Source organism: Terrapene carolina, unplaced genomic scaffold (assembly GCF_002925995.2).
Source record: "Terrapene carolina triunguis isolate 2854851 unplaced genomic scaffold, T_m_triunguis-2.0 Scaffold194, whole genome shotgun sequence".
Classification (NCBI taxonomy): Eukaryota; Metazoa; Chordata; order Testudines; family Emydidae; genus Terrapene; species Terrapene triunguis.
The window spans coordinates 221,505-241,568 of record NW_020664545.1 but is presented as its reverse complement, the minus strand read 5'-3'; the positions used below and the strand labels follow the sequence as shown (position 1 = coordinate 241,568).

Sequence of the window (20,064 nt, the reverse complement as noted above, 5' to 3'; positions counted from 1 at the left end):
AATAAGTAGTCCATTTAAAAGCAAAACAACAAAAAAACTTGTCCCTAGGCTGGATCAGCTTAATTTGTCTTGTATTCTTTTAAGAACAAGAACTTTAGTTTAAAAATGACTAAATTGAAAAACAAGTCAGTTTAAAAGGAAATGAATGCCTCTTGGTTAGAAAAGCTGTCCTGACCTAAGCAATAATGCCTTTTAGGGCATTATATTCTACTAGCTTTTTTTTTCCTAACTAGGAGTTATTAAACCAACTTTAAATATAAACTCCAACAATCATGCATGTACTCTGGAACAGGTTGTTCTGTGAAAGCATCAGTAAACCAGGGGTTTTAAATAGTGTTGCATTGTACTTTTGTTACACATTCTGTATTGTTTTTGAGCAATAGCTTTGAACTTCTGGGGCTCCCCTCATAAATATGTAATACATGCAGTAAATATCCTTAAACAGTTTTTCTTTTCTTTTTTTTTAAACCATATTCTTGACTATATACACCCTTCTGTGTGTTCTGTGCCAGGGCCAAGTTTGGGTTCCAACTAGTTCAACATGAGCCCTCTCTCTCCTGAAATAAGCTTTCATTCTGACCATGAAAGACCACTTCCTTCTTTGCCTTGATGTGAATGAAAAGTAATTGTTTAATCTTGCACTTGAACATTATGCTGCACTTGGTGTTAAAAGGCTTCAGACTCTGTATTATTATTTCTGTTTTGGTGATGTCTAGGGTCTATATACATGAAACAGTCCTGCCCCAGATAGCTTACAGTTTAAATAGACAAGACAGATAAAGTGCGGGAAAGGAAACAGCCACAAGAAGATAAGAAATTTTGCTTAAAGTCACACAGCAATCTATGCCAGAGCTAGGAAATAGAGCCCACGACTCCTGTGTCGCCATCCTGTCTCCTATCCACTGTACCACTCAGCCCCTCCATCATAATCCTATTAGTTATGATAACATCGGCTGCAGTATAAGTGCTAGAGCAGATGAGACTTTGTATCCCTTTACGTCTCTTGTCAGCCCTAAACATATGCTTCTGTGTATATTACCATAACTAATAAGATCTTCAGAAAATGCACCTCAAATTTCTAGAGGGCATTAACATTCTTAATACAATTAATATTTTCTAACCTACTTATTAACTTATATTCTAACTAATATAATTTGTTGTAACGTGTTCTTCAACTTTAATTTTTGCCTAAATACTGTAGGTCTGGGATCTCAGTGATATTGACAAAGATGGACACCTGGACAAGGATGAATTTGCTGTGGTAGGTTTTAAATTCTGAATTCATTAAAAGTTTGACAAAGCAATGTGTAGGTATTATTGCTTCCTTGAACTTAGTCTTGAGCATTGCAAACTCCTCCTTTCTGGCCACTCATTATCCACACTGCGCCCTACTCCAGATCATTCAAATTACAGCCACTAAAATGGTCTTCCTTGAAACCCTCCTCTGGCCCTCTCTTGCCCAGAGTATCAAGTTTAAACATTTTGTCCTGCATTCAAAGTCGTGTACAGCTCTGACCTGTATCTCTGATCTTGTCTCTTATCATGTTTACTTCCTTCTCCCTAGTATTTTGGACACTTACCATTGGAAACTTTTTGTTGTGTGTTCCTCTCTTCATTGGTGTATTACAGATATTTTTAACTTTTGCCTTTGCAGGCAATGCATTTGGTATATAGAGCTCTTGAAAAGGAGCCAGTTCCCTCAGTATTACCCCCCCCACTTATACCACCTTCCAAAAGAAAGAAGACGCCAGTTTTTCCTGGTGCAGTTCCTGTTCTTCCTGCAAGTCCTCCACCTAAAGATAGCCTTCGTTCTACCCCATCCCATGGTAGTGTAAACAGCCTGAATAGCACAGGAAGTTTGTCACCCAAACACAGCATCAAGCAAACACAGGTACAAGTCTCATGTTAATTTTTATATCCTTTGCAATGAACTGTGCAAAATAGTGAAATGACTTTTTGCTGGATCACTTTTCTTCCCAAGGAAAGCACTTTTTTGAGAGAAAGTATTTTATGTTTTGAAAACAAATGATGTCACAGGATGTGGGGAGAGCTGAATGTTAAAGGGTGAATTCTCTTTTAGCACGAATCTTAGTGGCATGATCAGTAGCTTGGGCTCACAAGAGAGGGAGCTTGTCCCTGCATCAGCCCTAGCAGCAGTGTAGGGATGAATCCGCGCCCAGGACTCCAGTATGGATCTCCTGAGTTGCAGTGCAGAGCAATGTCAATAAGCACACCAGTCTGGGGTGTTAGTAAGTCTGTATATAAGTAGGAAGAATGTACCCAGTTTATGAACATTCTGTTTCTCAGTATTTGTGAGATGCTCACATACAGTATTAATCTTGATACATTACTGAAGGGAAGGAAAATGTCAGGGGACTGTTTATAGGCTTGATCCTACAATATGTTGTGCACCCCTCAATTTCTGTTGACGTTGAGGGTACTCAGCATTATGCACAGGTGAGCCCTCAGTGTATTAATAAAGGTTGTATTTGGTTTTGGCTAACGTAACAAAACCTTTTTGTTTTTCAGCCATCTGTGAATTGGGTGGTACCAATGACTGATAAGGTGCGATACGATGAAATTTTCTTAAAAACTGATATGGACATGGATGGCTATGTGAGCGGCCAAGAAGTGAAGGATATTTTTATACACTCAGGCCTGTCTCAGAATCTTCTAGCACATATATGGTAAGACTTCATCATTAGTTGTTTTGATTTTGCTTTGGTTTGATTTTTTTTTTTTTCAGCTAGTTGACTCGAGGAAATAGCATTTTTCATCCAGAAATGTGATACTAGCAATTCCCTTGTTGACTGCCACTGCTATTCTTCTTCATAGCTGTAGGGCTTCTTTTACCATACTATCTCAACAACATTGCATACATTTATAAGTAAGGATAAATTCTCTCAAGGAGAACAACCAAATCAATGTTCTTCCCTTCCTCTCATGTTCAGATTAAAGCTGTTTATTTGATGGGGTAACAAGCCTTATGGATGGGGGAATCAGATGTGATATATCTTGACTTTAGTAAGGCTTTTGATACTATCTCACATAACCTTCTCATAAACAAACTAGAGAAATGTAGCTTGGATGAACCTACTATAAGGTGGGTGCACAAGTGGCTGGAAAACCATACTCTGAGTAGTTATCAATGGTTCACAATCAAGCTGGAAGGGCATATTGAGTAGGGTCCCAGAGGGATCTGTCCTGTGTCCAGTTCTATTCATTCTCTTCATAAAGGATTTGGATAATGGCAAAGAGAGTACACTTGTTAAATTTGTGAACAATACCAAGCTGGGATGGGGTTCCAGATGCTTTGGAAGACAGGATTAGAATTAAAAATGATTTTAACAAACTGGATAAATGGTCTGAATTAAATAGGATGAATTCAGTAAGGAGAAATGGAAACTACTACACTTAGGAAGGAATAATCAACTGCACAAATACAAAATGGGAAATGACTGGCTGGGAAGGAGTACTGTAGAAAAAGATGTGGGGTTATAGTGGGTCACAAACTAATATGAGTCAACAATGAAATACTGGTGCAAAAAAGAGCAAAAGTCATTCTGAGATGTATTAGGAGTGTTATAAGCAAGACATGAGAAGTAATTCTTCCACGCTACTTAGCATTGATAAGGGATCAACTGGAGTATTGTGTCCAGTTCTGAAAACCACACTTTGGGAAGGATGTGGACAGATTGGAGAAAGTCCAGAGGAGAGCAACAAAAATTATTAAAGGTTTAGAAAACATGATGTACAAGAAAAGATTGAAAAAATTGGGTTTGTTTAGTCTGGAAAAGAGAAGATTGAGGGAAGGACATAACAGTCTTCACGTATAAAAGGTTGTTATAAGAGGAGGGTGATAAATTGTTCTTAACCACGGAGGACAGGACAAGAAGCAATGAGCTTAAATTGCAGCAAAAGAGATTTAGGTTAGACATTAGGAAAAACTTCCTAACTGTAAAGTAGTTAAGCGCTTGAGCAAATTATCCAGGGAGTTATGAACTCTCTGTTATTGGAGGTTTTTAAGAACTGGTTAGACAAACACCCTGAGGGATAGCTCAGTGGTTTGAGCATTGGCCTGCTAAACCCAGGGTTGTGAGTTCAATCGTTGAGGGGGCCATTTAGGGATCTGGGGAAAAACAATCTGTCAGGGACAGTACTTGGTCCTGCTGTGAAGGCAGGGGACTGGACTAGATGACCTTTCAAGGTCCCTTCCAATTCTACATTTCAATGATACTATGATTCTACTTGGAAGGCATTGGAGAGATCTATGAAACTTTGAAAACATACCCCTCCTTATCATGTCTCTGTAATAGTGGCATAACTTGCAATCAGTACTCATATTATATAGACTATTCCATGAATGGGAAACATTTTAGCAGTCCTATCACTCAACTGGCTAAAAAGTCAAAGGCATTTTTCCAAGAAAACGATGATGTTTCATTCAGTTAAGTTCATCTAATAAAACATTCATAGCTCAGCATGTAGAACTTTTCCAGTGAGGAAATGGGCTCTGATGAGGCCAAAACAACAATAAAATTATATGTATTTGTATCTCAGATTTCATTGTAATAATAATAGTTGTTTGGTTTATAACACATTTTGACTTACAATAAGAATAACCAATTTCTAACAGGGCATTGGCAGACACAAGACAGATGGGAAAGCTAAGCAAAGATCAGTTTGCACTAGCCATGTATTTCATTCAACAGAAGGTCAGTAAAGGGATTGATCCTCCGCAGGTGTTGTCCCCAGATATGATCCCTCCTGCAGAGAGGAATACTCCCATACAAGTAAGTAATTGGTTATTAATAAATATATTGCTCTACTGGACCAATATGTGATTTGAAAGTAACTAGCTTTGAGAGCTGTTAATTTTTTATTTATATTTTGTACCCATTGAATTGTTGAATCTTTAACTTACAAGAATGTTTGTCTATCTTCTGTTTATAACTGAGTTTCAGATTTCAAAAAATGCTTCATGAATTGGTTATAAATTGCAAAAAATCATATTAAATGAGTTGTCCGTTACCTTGGTAGCTTTCAAAAATATGAGACCAGTTTCACAATTACCGGAGGGAATCCTACCTTGTGCCTGGAAAAATTCCAGTTTAAATTTTTTATTAAAAAATATATCTTTCATCACAAAAGTGGTGGTGATATTTTGTCTTATTTATCAATCATTCTCACGTTAAAGAAAAACTTTTCCAGCATGATGATGATAGGTTAGACTAGAACTCTGCCATACTTAGCAAGTTCAGGTGAGTGAATGGGAGTTGCTCTTAGTAAAGTATCTCTCTCCCTTTCTCTCTTAACCTTATTTCCAAGCTTACACTTTTCATTCACTGTTGTTGCCATTGATCCTTGTACTATTAGATAGATAATGAGTAATATTTTCAAACGTGACTTAGGTGCTTAAGTGTAATTGAAACTTGAGACTTAAGCTGCTAAGTGCCCAAGTCACTTTTGGAAATAGGATGTAGGTCCCTAAATCACTTAGGTGCTTTTAAAATTTTTAGTGTTTGACTTCTGTGTCAGCTATATCTTCTACAAACAGATGATTAACTGTTATGAACTGGACAATGTTCTTATTTAAGTAATTTAATATTTTTGTTTACTTCAGAAAACATTTTAGGATTTCTGGCCTTTCTTTGATAAACTTTGAAGACTCTGATAAACCGGGTAACAAGAAGGAAGAAGGGGAGAGGGAGTGGGAGCAGGAGCAAAATGAAATACACAGTCAAGCAAGTAGACAAGGGCAAAGGTTCTTCTGTCAGGACAGAGAGGAAAGAGTATATCTTGTAGACATTGTGGAGGAAGAAGTGGCATGATTTGGACACACCCTTCACTGCCCCAACACACCTTTACATACATACATACTCACACAAACATAATTCCACCCACCCACCCCCATACACACTACTCACTTTAAAAATAAAAAAAATATAAGCTTGCCCGAGGCCAAAAATATAGTGCTTCATGGAGGTGGTAGCTTGTTCAGTTAAAAAAACAAAACGTAGAGTCAACATTGCTTCTGGGAGTCCTACAGAAAATGGGAAATGAGAGAAGGACCCCAGAAGAGATCCTCCTACTTCTCTGGATCTTTCTTGGTGTATGAGGAGAGGTCAGCATCGCAGACGCTATAGGAGGACAAGATGTCAGGAAGATATGACTGACACACATCTCTAGGAAATCATTAATGAATGACTAGGCATCAAATAAACAGATAGTAGCTCACTTTTTTACATTATAGTACAGCTAAACAGAAGAGCTCTGAAATAGGGTATATTTTTCTGTCTGCATGCTCATCTTACATCATAATAGTTAAGATTTCTTTTTTAAATATTTATTTATTAGAAAACCTTTCCCTTTTTTAACTGGTTTGAATGAGATAGACTTCCTAATGAGTTGACCTGAAATGTAGGAAGTGGCTGTGCTGAGTGAGAGAGAAAGGGGAAAAACTCAGCAAATTTAGAAAAGAGGAGTGAATACTGAATCTGAAGGTCTTGTAGAGCTAATAATCTAAAAGTGAATTATAGCTCTGAATGAAGTCTGAGATTAAGAATTTTGCACAGATGCCACAAAGGAAGAAGTCCTACAAGATTAACAGAAAACTCATAGAAACAGCTGGGATGAAGAAACCAGAAAAATGTTAAGTCTTGTCTTAAGAAATTAGAAGATCACTAAAGAAAATAAGGGAAATTGAGAAGTTGACATTAGAAGCGATATGAAATAGATGGACCTGGCAAGACAATGAAAATTAACATAGGAATTGCCAAAGCAGATCAGATCAATGATTGAGTTAGTCTGGTGTCCTGTCTCTGACTGTGGCAGTACTAGATGCTTCCCTTGAAAGTATAAAATCCTCGTAATGGGGGAAATGACTTCCTAATTCCTGGCAATTAACGGTTTATTCCCTGAAGCATGAGGGTAACCCATATACCTTTTTAATATTAGTGTAATTAGCTGTATTAATAATACTCTACATTAGTCACATAAATGTCTAATTCTTTTCTAACTCCTACTATGCATTTTACCTCAATAGCTTGTAGCAGTGAGTTCTACAGGTGGTCAAAGCATTCATTGTGTGTTTCCGGGATTGTAGGGGGAGAATTTCCTTTTATCTATTTCAAATGTATTTCACCCTTCATCTATGGGCCTCCTTGACACTCACATTGCCCTTCTCCAATGCATACAATGCACTTGTCATATCACTTCTTATAATTTTGTCTCTAAATGAAATAGTCTTAATCTTTTCATTCTCTCCCCAAATGGAAATCTTTCCAGGCCTGTGACCATTTTTGTTGCCATTCTCTGAAGCTCTTCTATTTCTCCTATATCCTTTCTCTGTAGACTCTGTCAGGTTACTTGACCCCTGTAGGAACTGAGATCTCAGCGCTAACAGAAATGCGTCGTGTGAGTAATTGGAACACCCCAAAGAATGCAAATTTGTTTGTATAGTCCAGTTGTAACTTTGAGTTCTTTATTTCTGTGTCTTTCCCCATTTCTTCAGCACTAGTGTCCTATGACACCTAACAGTGTGGTGATGTCATTACAATGTGAGCCTGCCACTTCTGGCTGTTTAGCCGGTGGTACGAGCTCCTTCAACAATCTGAGATCCATTAATTTTTCAAGCACTTGTTTTGACAGGTAGCTCAATGTTGGCATATTAAATTACTAGGTCTGTAACTTACATTAAATTGCTGCCAATAAATATACCCTGGTGCAAGATCCTTAAACTTCCCACTCATTCTTTAATTCATTGCTTCATATTTTTGATTTACTATGTTTATAGTTAAATGTGGCATAAAAAAAGGCACCTTATCTGATGAAAAAAATGGCACCTTATCTGAGTGTAGTTTATTAACTTTTTGTTCATGTTGATTAGTGGGCTGTATTTGTCTAAGGCCTTGTCTACACTGCCACTTACAGCGCCGAAACTTTCTTCGCTCAAGGGTGTGAAAAAACACCCCGAGCGATGCAAGTTTCAGCGCAGTAAAGTGGCAGTGTAGATAATACTCCAGTGCTGGGAGCTATTCCCCTCTCAGAGGTGGTTTTATTACAGCGCTGGGAGAGCTCTCTCCCAGCACTGGAGCGCAACTACACAGCCACGTTAAAGCGCTGTCGCGCTGTGTAGACATACCCTAAGAGACTAACATGGCGGCTCATATTTTTAACTATATATTTGCAAGCAAGTTGGAAGGCATATTCTGTTTCTGGTGATTGTTTGTACTTATAAAATATGAGTAGTGTTAGAGAACAGGGAGCTGTTGTCTAGTAAATCTAAGAATTAGTATCTAGGTTTTCCTTATGCTTACCTGACCCCAACTAAACATACAAGCCAAAGGATCCCTCATCTTCCCAAAGTAGGGTCTTAAGATGTTAAATCATGTAAGTTGGGAACTCAGGTCCCCTATTCCTTCATTCTGAGTTGCTAGTTTCTGCTAAAAAAAACGCATATTTTGTGCTTAACAAGAAAAAAAGCCCATTTTTCTCATCATAATAGTAAGAAGCCTTTTGCAGTGTATTGTTTAAAAATATAGTTAAATACTGTAGATGTCCTGATTGTCAAACAGACAATGAAAGCTGAGAGGATTCGGTTTACAGTTCTCTCTCAAATACTGTCACTTTTCAGGGGAATAGAAATGCTGATTTTAATTACACTTAAGGCCAAATCTTGAGGTCCTTCCTCAGTGATCATTTAATGAGTATTTCCCTGCTTAAGAAGTGAAAGAGAACCTTTGAATCTGGCCCCTTAACTTCCAGTATACTCTGTGTTTGGTGATGAATGCCTGTCACTATAGCTTCTACAGGTTTCAGAGTGGGAACTGTGTTAGTCTGTATCAGCAAAAACAACCTTGTGCACCTTGTGGCACCTTAGAGACTAACAATTTTATTTGGGCATAAGCTTTTGTGGGCTAGAACCCACTTCATCAGATACATGGAGTGGAAAATACAGGAGCAGGTATAAATACATGAAAAGATGTGAGTTGTCTTACCAAGTATGAGGTCAGTCTAATTCAATTGACAGCAGGATACCAAAGGAGGAAAAATAACTTTTGAAGTGGTAATGAGAGTGGCCCATTTCAGACAGTTGACAAGAAGGTGTGAGTAACAGTAGGGGGAAATTTGTATTGGGGAAATCAGGTTTAGGTTTTGTAATGACCCAACCACTCCCAGTCTTTATTCAGGCCTAATGTGATGGTGTCCAGTTTGCAAATTAATTCCAGGTCTGCAGTTTCACGTTGGAGTCTGTTTTTGAAGTTTTTTTGTTGAAGAATTGCTACTTTTAGGTCTGTTATTGACTGACCAGGGAGATTGAAGTGTTCTCCTACTGGTTTTTGAATGTTATGATTCCTGATGTCAGATTTGTGTCCATTTATTCTTTTGTGTAGAGACTGTCCGGTTTGGCCAATGTACATGGCAGAGGGGCATTGCTGGCACATGATGGCATATATCACATTGGTAGATGTGCAGGTAAACGAGCCCCTGATGGTGTGGCTGATGTGGTTAGATCCTATGATGGTGTCCCTTGAATAGATATGTGGACAGAGTAGGCTCCGGGGTTTGTTGCAGGATTTGGTTCCTGGGTTGGTGTTTTTGTTGTTTGGTGTGTAGTTGCTGGTGAGTATTTGCTTCAGGTTGCGGGGGCGGGGGCTGTCTGTAAGCGAGGACTGTAGATCCTTGATGATGCGCTGGAGAGGTTTTAGTTGGGGACTGTAGGTGACGGCTAGTGGCATCTCCAGCGCATCATCAGGGATCTACAACCTATCCTGAAGGACGATCTCTCCCTCTCACAGACCTTGGGGAACAGGCCAGTCCTCACTTACAGACACCCCCCCCCCCAACCTGAAGCAAATACTCACCAGCAACTACACACCACACAACAAAAACACCAACCTAGGAACCAAACCCTGCAACAAACTCCGGTGCCTACCCTGTCCACATATCTGTTTAAGGGACACCATCATAGGAACTAATCACATCAGTCACACCATCAGGGGCTCGTTCACCTGCACATCTACCAATGTGATATATGCCATCATGTGCCAGCAATGCCCCTCTGCCATGTACATTGGCCAAGTGTAAAGTGAGGGGTGGATCCTGTGTCTTCAATCTTTGCCCAGAATACGTTCCTGTTCTTCATTTTGGCTTGCTTTATAATGGAATATTTTGATTTCTTACAGGATAGTTCAAGTTCTGTCGGATCAGGAGAATTTACAGGCGTGAAAGAACTCGATGATATTAGTCAAGAGATTGCACATCTGCAGAGGTAAATATAGTGTACTGTTAAAGTTAAGAATTCTGAACCTGTGAAATGGAGGATTTTCCTCACTAATGATGGCTCTTAACAAATTGCATAACAGTTTCTAACCGCTGTGCCCTCCAAAAAAGAGGAAACCTTTCTTAGTCTAGTTCATTAGGGAGCAGTACATTTATTGGTTCCATAGATTCTTGTTTTTTAAAAAAAGCGTGTGTGTGTTTATATGGTACGATCAAAAATAGGATCCCATCACCTTTTATATAGTTGAACCCAATTGTTCACTGTATTTTTTTATTTATAGCCAGAGTAGTTCATTCTGAAATGTCACTCTGAGGTAAGTAAAATAAATTTTGCACAAACTAAAACCTTCCTTTTCATTGAAATGGAACAGTTGAATCCTTGATTAGTAGAACAGTTTCAGTATTACTTCCCTTTGGTTACTGGTGATCATTACTTCCATTGGTCCTATATTGTCTCTTGAATGCTACAGTTCAGGAGCCTTATCTGGCTGTCTTTGAAGTTAATAATAACTCCCACTGATTACACTGAGATCAGGAGCAGTGCCTAGAAGGTTACTTGGAGCCTAGTGCATAAAATGAGAAGACTGATTGTGGGGCAAATCAGTCTTTAAATATGAAAAAGCATATTTCTTAATTACTTCTTGAAAGTATGACACAAATGTAGGATTGCTTTTCCATCTGTGCATTGTTTACAAAAGAACATTTAATTGACTTTTTGTAAAATATTGTCTTATTTTAATTGTATCAGTCATGTGAATGTTTTCCCTACAGAGAAAAGTATTCACTAGAGCAGGACATTAGAGAAAAGGAGGACTCAATTAGACAGAAAACCAATGAAGTTCAGGTAAAAACTCTGGATTATTATTAATGACATTTCTTTAAAATTCTACAGGAAGCACCATCCATGTTTTGAACAGTTTTTTGTTTTTTTTGTGTCCCCCCCCCCCCTACTTCCTTTATGAATTCATCTGGGTATATTTATTCTGGCACTGGGGGAATAACTTATAGCAATGATTTCATTTTTCTGTGCACTGTAGAAAATATTTTGTTTTGATGCTGGTTAGTGTAAAATGCAGATAGTATAGAATATAATAGAAAATGTTTCTCTTTGTTAATGCTTCATTAATACTGTTTAAATAACTTTGTGAAGGTATCCCATCTAAATTCTGAAATTCATGTTCTAAAAATCATTTACAATAGGCTTAGAATAGCTGAAATCCTTGTCTTCTGAGACTCTTCTCCCATCGCATGGACATTGATTTCTTATAGTAGATTACTCATGAGTGCTGAAGAGCTGGCAGGTTTTTTTTTGTTTTTTTTTTTTTTAATCTGTTTACAAAAAGCACTGAAACCTTTGAATGGGGGAAATTCTATAGGCAACACAGGCAGGTTGAATTTGGGGTTTGCCTACTTCAGTATGTCTCTTTAAGCTTAACCGCTTGTCACAAGACATCGGTTAAGTGTAGTCTATAATGTTGTGGAACTTTTTTCAGGAACTGCAAAATGATTTAGACAGAGAAACAAGTAACTTGCAAGAGCTGGAAGCTCAGAAACAAGATGCTCAAGACCGCCTAGATGAAATGGACCAGCAGAAAGCCAAACTGAAAGATATGCTAAATGATGTGAGGCAGAAATGCGAGGAAGAAACACAGATGGTGAGTGTGTGTTAATTCTGGAGGTGATCATGCATATTGCATCTTTTATTGGGGGGAAAAAACAGTTTATCAATATAGTAAATAACTCTTGTTTTGCCTGCTAATGTTGCTCTTAATCGCCTATACTATACAAATATACACAGGTGCAGAAAAGGGCTTTATTAACTTGAATAGCTTTTCTAACAGTCATGAATATTTATTGAGCACCATACAGTACGTGAAAAGCATGGTCCCTCTCCACAGGAGCTACCATCATTGGGCAGTGGTACAGGTAGTGGCAATGTTTATGAAAGATGATCACACCAGTGTTTCAGGAGAGAAATATGTTTTGAGGAGGGATACAGTAAAGAGAAGTTACTTTTTTGGTGCACGAAAGAGGTGTGTGGGGTTGAAGTTCCAACATAGGGGAGCAGCATGGAAGAAGGTACAAAAAGTTAAGAGAAGGAGAGAGGAAAATGGTTCAAAGGGAGGGATTAGGAGAAAGGGTAGGGTGGAGCAAAGGGAGGGGGAGTTGAAGGGAATGAGAGCTGCTAATTGAGTTCTTTGCATCAGTCTTCCCTGCAGAGGATGTAAGGGAGATTCCCACACCTGAACCATTCTTTTTAGGCGACCAATCTGAGGAACTGTCCCAGATTGAGGTGTCAGTAGAGGTGGCTTTGATTAAATTAAATTAATTAAATTGATAAATTAAACAGAAATAAGTTGCCAGGCCCAGATAGTATTCACTCAAGAGTGCTAAAGGAATTCAACCATGAAATTGCAGGACTACTAACTGTGGTATGTAACCTATTGCTTAAATCAGCTTCTGGACCAGATGACTGGAGGTAGTTAATGTACCGTCTATTTTTTAAAAAGGCTTCAGAGGCAATCCTGGCAGTTACAGGCTGGTAAGCCTAACTTCAGTACCAAGCAAATTGGTTGTAACTATAGTAAAAAACAGTATTCTCAGACAGGTAGATGAATGGAATATGTTGGAGAAGAGTCATGCCTCATCAATCTATTAGAATTTTCAGAGGGCGTCTGTCACGCTGTCTTAAGTGGCTCACCACTGCGAGTGCCGAACTCAGGTCAGACTGTCAGAAAACAGGGCAGACACCTCAAACTGGTGGTATATTCTATTATTAGATTTCATGAAGCCAGTAACAAATGTGAACTCCTGATCACTATATTAGCCTTACCATGGAGACACAGACAGTCTTCTTAGGCTTTCCTGCCAATCTTGCCACCCAGACAAACTGGACTTTGTGATGAAAGGTTATTAAAACCAAAAATCACCTCACATTAGGTTACTCCTAATCCAAAAGAATTGGTCACTTACCTCAGATCAAATTGGTACTCTGGATCTGACCAGAAACAAAGCTGAAGCCAATTTCTCTAGTAAACTAACTAAAGGTTTATTAGCTAAGGAAAAAAGGATGAGAGTTATTGAGAGGTTAAGCAGGTAAAGTACATTAACAGGTGATTCCAAGTTTGTAAATCCAAAATGTTAACAGAGTTGTTGTAATCTGCTAGATTTCCAAAAGTTCCTCAGGCATACCAAATGTAATTCTGGGGATCTCTGTCCACTTGTTCAGTATTCCATCCCATTTTAATCCAAAGCAGTTCAGAGATACCTGATTATTCCCTTAATCCATTCTTATAGCGGTTTCCCCCAGAAAGCAATCTGGTAAGCAATCTCCATCATAGCATAGGCTTTTTCTTTGTTGACTAAATGCAGACTGAGTCTGTGGATTTCCCATTGTTGAACATAATGATCCATGCTTTGAAGTTAGCATGCTTCTTCATTTACAGTTCCAAGGTGCCTGTCCTGTTTGATGGGCAATCCAATTACAAAGATATGCACAGTGCATTTAGTTACAACAATCCAAACAATCTTTCATTAGTTTTCATGCAGTTTTCACATCAAGTAAATTCTCACTAACATACACTTTTTGATCTAGGGTTAATTAAATACGAGGTATGCTTAATGTAATGTGATAGTAAACTACAGGTAACAAGTATGTGAAGACAATAACATTAACATTTTTTTGATATCCACACACAAGTGAATTGGCCTGTGGTTTTGATTTGAGCTGATCTGTCAGTGTCACACTGTCAACAAGCATATGGATAAGGGTGATCCAGTGGATATAGTGTGCTTGGATTTTCAGAAAGCCTTTGACAAGGTCCCTCACTGCAGGCTCTTAAGCAAAGTAAGCAATCCTGGAATCAGAGGGAAGGCCCTCTCATGATCACTAACTGGTTAAAAGATAGGAAGGAAACAAAGGGAGGGAAGGGATCTGTACTGGGACCGGTGCTGTTCAACATATTCATAAATGATCTGGAAAAAGGGGGTAAACAGTGAAATGGCAAAGTTTGCAGATGATACAAAATTTCTCAAGATAGTTATGCCCAAAGATGACTGCAGAGAATGACAAAGGGATCTCACTAAACTGGGTGACTGGGCAAGAAAATGGCAGAGTAAATTCAACTTTGATAAATGCAAAGAAATGCACATTGGAAAACATAATCCCAACTATACATTTCAAATGATAGGTTCTAAATTAGCTGTTACCACTCAAGAAAGGGATCTTGGATTCATTGTGGATAGTTCCCTGAAAACATCCACTCAATGTCAAGCAACAGACTAAAGAGCTAACAGAATGTTAGGAACCATTACACAGGGGATAGATAATAAGACAGAAAATATCATAATGCCACTTAATAAATCCATGATATGCCCACACCTTGAAAACTGGGTGCAATTCTGGTCACCCCTTCTCAAAAAATATATATTAGAAATGGAAAAAGTACAGAGAAGGGAAACAAAAATGATTAGGGGTATGGAGAAGCTTCCAGCTTTTTAATCTCTCCTCATATGGGAATGTTCAGCTTGGAAAAGGGAGGATATGGGAGAGGTGTTTAAAATCATGAATGGTGTGGAGAAAGTGAATAAGAAAGTATTATTCACCCCTTCACATAATACAAGAACCAGGGGGCACCCAAGGAAATTAATAGGCAGCAGGTTGAATACAAACATAAGGAAGTACTTCTTCACATAACACACAATCAACCTGTGGAACTCGTTGCCAGGGGTGTTGTGAAAGCCAAAAGTATAACTGGGTTAAAAAAAATAATTAGATCAGTGCATGGAAACTAGGTCCCTCAATGGCTGTTAGCCAAGATGGTCAGGGACAAAACTCCATGTTCTGGGTGTCCCTAAAACTCTGACTGCCAGCAGGTGGGGCTGAATGTCAGAGTATGGATCACTGTAATAGCCCTGTTCTGTTCATTCTCTCTGAAGTATCTGGCACTAGCCACTGTTGGAAGACAGGTCCCCAGGGTCCCCATGGACAGTTAATTCATGGCAGGCTAGTGGGAGTAGCTTCACACCCCAGCTTGCTGAAAGCTAAATGTTTGTGTAGACAAGCCCTAAGACAAGAGGAAGCCATTGAAGAGACTGAAAGTGGTGAGTGATCTAGTCTGTGATCCGGAGAATGAATATTTTAGCAGAAGCATTTTGGATAGTCTGAAGGGTGAGTGGCTGAGACAAGGTGCTGGGGGGAAAATGCACATTGGAAAAAATAACTCCAACTATACATACAATATGATGGGGGCTAATTTAGCTACAACTAATCAGGAAAGAGATCTTGGAGTCATCATGGATCGTTCTCTGAAGATGTCCACGCAGTGTGCAGCGGCAGTCAAAAAAGCAAACAGGATGTTAGGAATCATTCAAAAAGGGATAGAGAATAAGACAGAGAATATCTTATGGCCCTTATATAAATCTATGGTACACCCACATCTTGAATACTGCGTACAGATGTGGTCTCCTCATCTCAAAAAAGATATACTGGCATTAGAAAAGGTTCAGAGAAGGGTAACTAAAATGATTAGTGTTTTGGAAAGGGGAGATTAAAGAGGCTAGGACTTTTCAGCTTGGAAAAGAGGAGACTAAGGGGGGATATGATAGAGGTATATAAAATCATGAGTGGCGTGGAGAAAGTGAATAAGGAAAAGTTATTTACTTGTTCCCATAATATAAGAACTAGGGGCCACCAAATGAAATTAATGGGCAGCAGGTTTAAAACAAATAAAAGGAAGTTCTTCTTCACACAGCACACAGTCAACCTGTGGAACACCTTGCCTGAGGAGGTTGTGAAGACTAGGACTATAACAAGGTTTAAAAGAGAACTAGATAAATTCATGGAGGTTAAGTCCATTAATGGCTATTAGCCAGGATGGGTAAGGAATGGGGTCCCTAGTCTCTTGATTGTCAGAGGGTGGAGATGGATGGCAGGCGAGAGATCACTTGATCATTACCTGTTAGGTTCACTCCCTCTGGGGCACCTGGCATTGGTCACTGTCGGTAGACAGGATATTGGGCAGGATGGACCTTTGGTCTGACCCAATATGGCCGTTCTTATGGTCTTATGAGCCAAAGAGGAGGAGAAGTCACGGCGGTGACCAAGATGTAGACAAATGAAGAATATCAGACAAGTTGAGAAGATCAGTTTTTGCCATGTTGAGCTTGAGTTGTGGCAGTCCATCTGCAAGAGGAGATGTTAGAAAGGCACAGGTGATGGGTATAAATTGTGATAGAGAAGTGGATTGGGATGTCATCAACACAGAGATGGCATCAGTCTGTGGAAGTGGATAATCCAGGGGTGACCACCTTGTTCTGTGCACTGTAGGAATTGCTTTAAAAATTAGTTTTCTCTCTTCTTAAAACAGGCTGGCTGTTCCATTGAGGCAGTGTCATCATATGCCTATTCAATATATTTTTGGCTGATAACGTTGCATTGATTATTTTTTTGAAATATCTGAATAGAGTATCTGTCTATCTGAGGAGTCCAGCATACTCTATCTCCATATTCTGGGAGAAGAGACCCTTCCAAAAGAATATGAACTCTCATTAATGTATAAAGTTTAGGGTCCTTTAGGTGAACATGTGATCTTTTAATGATACAGTGTTTAAAAACAAAACCCTAAAGGATGTACTGATTCATGGTGCACACCTCCCTATCACATTCCCATCAGTTGATGTGGTAGTCACTTGTAATCTTTATTTCCATCTTAGTAGCTTATTTAACTCTTTGCCTAGTCATTTGTATTGTTCTTGGGTGCTGCTGTAAGGTGTTAGCGCGTATACATCTATTTTGTTGTTCTTTTACTTGTGATGGATAAATAAATGGAGAAGAAAAGAAATACAGCAAGATAAATAATGCTCTGGTGCTCTTGTTCAGTTAGGTAACTTTGTTTTATTGGTAGCTTAAAATTGCAGGAAGTATTAATTTGACTCAGTCGGTAGTTTCAAACATCAGAATTTGTTTCAGTTCTATATTAGTGCTTAAAGCCACAGGCTTTTAATGCACTGATGAAAATACAGATAAGTGAACTTCTTTAATAGCCTGACAAACAGGAAAAAGTTAATAAAAAGTGGGAAGTAGGATTAAGCAACAATATTCCTCTTGTCTTGTGGACTCTGTCAATATTTACAAGTTGCCCAACTAGATATTATTCATGTTAGAGGTGAAAATGCCAATTTTAGAGGAACCAGACTCAAAGCTGGGAAGTTTGGTTTTGCGTCTTTTTAAAGTTTCAATACAGAAAATGTTTAAGGTGCATTATTATAATGATCAACATTTTAAGTTTGCTTGTTCATTTCTAACATGATTTCAGTATAGTCAACATGTTGTCTTTTTATAGAAACTCAGTTTGACTGGTTGTGACACTCTACACAACAGGGGAGCGCGCCCTGTAGCCCCCATATTCCTCATTTATATAATTGTGATATTGCATATAAAAGACGCCATGTAATATATCAGGGGAAAGGTTATGATCATGCTGTAAGTTGGGGAATCGGCCAGATATTAGTTCCCCAGAGACAATAGCAAGGAAAGTAACCAATGCCCGGGCAGGTGTCAAACAACCATCAACAGCCATTGTCCAGCAAAGGAGTTACAATTCAATGACTCGCCTGCATAAGGCCACACCAGGGGCATTGCTCAACCTTGCCTGGGGACTCAGCAATGCCCACCAGACATGCCTAGACTTTTGTTCTCCAAGCACATGGACTAAGGGTATAAAACAGAACATAGTGGCCCCATGCTTGGCCTTTTCTCCTCCCCCCTCCTACGCCACAAGCAACAAGGACACTCAGAAGACTAAAAACTCCAACAGAGGAGACTGGCCCCAGGTTTCAAGGGTGAAACCTGTGTACTATGAACTGCAATATCCAGTGGGGTGAGAAACTGCTTAATCTAGATGTTGCCCAATCTAATAAAGTTGAGAGTTTAGACTGCGTGCTTATATTTTCTTTTTTTTTGGTAACTAACTCTGACTTATCACTTATAATCACTTAAAATCTATCTTTTGTAATCAATAAACTTGTTTTACTGTTTATCTTTACCAGTGAGTTTGCCTGAAGTGTTTGGTAAATCTGCTTAGATTTACAAAGGCTGGTGTATATCCACTTTCCATTGATGAAGTGGGGAACCAATTAATAAACTTTCACTGCTCGTCTTGAGCAATGCAAGACTGTATATTCCTGAGGAACAAGGCTGGGAGCTAGGGAGATTTGGCTGGTGCCTTATTCTGTGTGATTCATGAGTGGCTCTGGGAACATTCATGCAATCTAGCTGGGTGTAGGACTCCACATGCAGTTGTGCTGAGTGATAACAGCGCTTGGAGGTGTTTGCTGCTTGTCACTAGCAAGGTATTGTGAGAGACAGCCCAGCATGGAGAGTTAAGGGGGCACAGCAGTCCCACATTCCCAGGATGCACCCTGAGGATCCCGTCACACTGGTCATATGGGTACATAAGAAACAGGAAATTGGTATAACCCTTATAAATTTGGTTCTGCTGAAAGCTGACCACTTTAATAAATGTATTCAATGTATTAAAAAAAAAAAGTCACAGGCAAAGGAGGCACAGGCCGCATTCCTCCTCCTCCTCCCCCCTCCCTCCCAGGCTTGCGCGAATCAGCTGTTTGGCGGCACAAGCACTGGGAGGGAGGGGGGAGAAGCAGGATGCAGCGGCGCGCTCACGGAAGAGGCGGAGGTGAGCTGGGGGCGGGGCTACCAATTTTTCCCTGTGGGTGCTCCAGCCCCAGAGCACCCACAGAGTCGGCGCCTATGCCCCAAGCGCGCCATGTCCCCACTCCTCCGCCTACCTCCCAGCCGCCACCAAACAGCTGTTTGGCAGCATTAGCACGCTGGGGGGGGGAGAGAGGAGAAGGAGGCAGGGAAGATACAGGGCCGGGGCAGAGATTTGGGGAAGGAGCTGGAATATTGGCAGGGAGGGGGTGGAGTTGGGGCAGGGACTTTGGGGAAGGGGCGGGGCCTAATGGAAGGGGTGGAGTGGGGGCGGGGCCAGGGGCAGAGAGGGTGTTGAGCACCCAGGGGAAAGAGGGGAAGTCTGCGCCTATGATTTAGACCCCATCATTTTATATGTATAGTTGGGATCCAATGTGCATTACTTTGCATTTATCAACATTTAATTTAATCTTCCATTTTGTTACCCAGTCACCCAGTTTTGAGAGATCCTTTTGTAGCTCTTTGCAGTCTGTCTGGGACTTAACTATCTTGAATATAATGAAATATTAATTATCACAATTAATAATAATGTTACTTTAATTTCAATTTGCACTCTAAAGTTGGCACTGCATGGCAATTTTTTTCAGATTTCATCATTGAAAATGGAGATTCAGTCTCAGGAATCAGATTTAAAATCACAGGAAGATGATCTGAATAGAGCAAAAGCAGAGCTGAATCGTCTCCATCAAGAAGAGACTCAGCTAGAACAGAGTATCCAAGCAGGAAAAGTGCAACTTGAAACAATAATTAAATCTTTAAAATCAACACAGGAAGAAATTAATCAGGTATTCTCTGTAGTCTTATACACATCTTTCTCCCTCTTTTAAAGCCCAGTAGTTTAGGAAGGGATGAACTGCACCTACAAAGTGAATCCTGCAGAAAAAAAATAGACCCCTATAATTGCATAGGGGTTTGTGACTGCAGACTAGTAGTTTGATTGCCAGTTCATGTTAAAAAAAAAAAAAAAAAAAAAAAAAAAAAAAAAATATTTTTTTTAATCTCACACAAAATTACTCCTATCTCTCTTGTGCCCTTCAATAACAAAACCG

The 20,064-nt window shown here is 39.4% G+C and overlaps 1 protein-coding gene across 3 annotated transcripts in view; it reads left to right on the top strand.

Annotated features, from left to right (window-relative positions):
- EPS15L1 (epidermal growth factor receptor pathway substrate 15 like 1) overlaps positions 1-20,064 on the top strand; it is a 70,218-nt gene that overhangs the window by 13,500 nt on the left and 36,654 nt on the right. For 2 of the 3 annotated variants that reach the window (XM_024194267.2, XM_024194269.1), the window contains exons 8-16: positions 1,202-1,261; positions 1,655-1,891; positions 2,530-2,687; positions 4,637-4,793; positions 7,354-7,416; positions 10,188-10,273; positions 11,056-11,128; positions 11,778-11,939; positions 19,603-19,800. In XM_024194267.2, coding sequence (XP_024050035.1) covers positions 1,202-1,261; positions 1,655-1,891; positions 2,530-2,687; positions 4,637-4,793; positions 7,354-7,416; positions 10,188-10,273; positions 11,056-11,128; positions 11,778-11,939; positions 19,603-19,800 — 1,194 coding nt within the window. The remainder of the gene's footprint in view (positions 1-1,201; positions 1,262-1,654; positions 1,892-2,529; positions 2,688-4,636; positions 4,794-7,353; positions 7,417-10,187; positions 10,274-11,055; positions 11,129-11,777; positions 11,940-19,602; positions 19,801-20,064) is intronic. The other variant, XM_024194268.2, reaches the window with a different exon arrangement.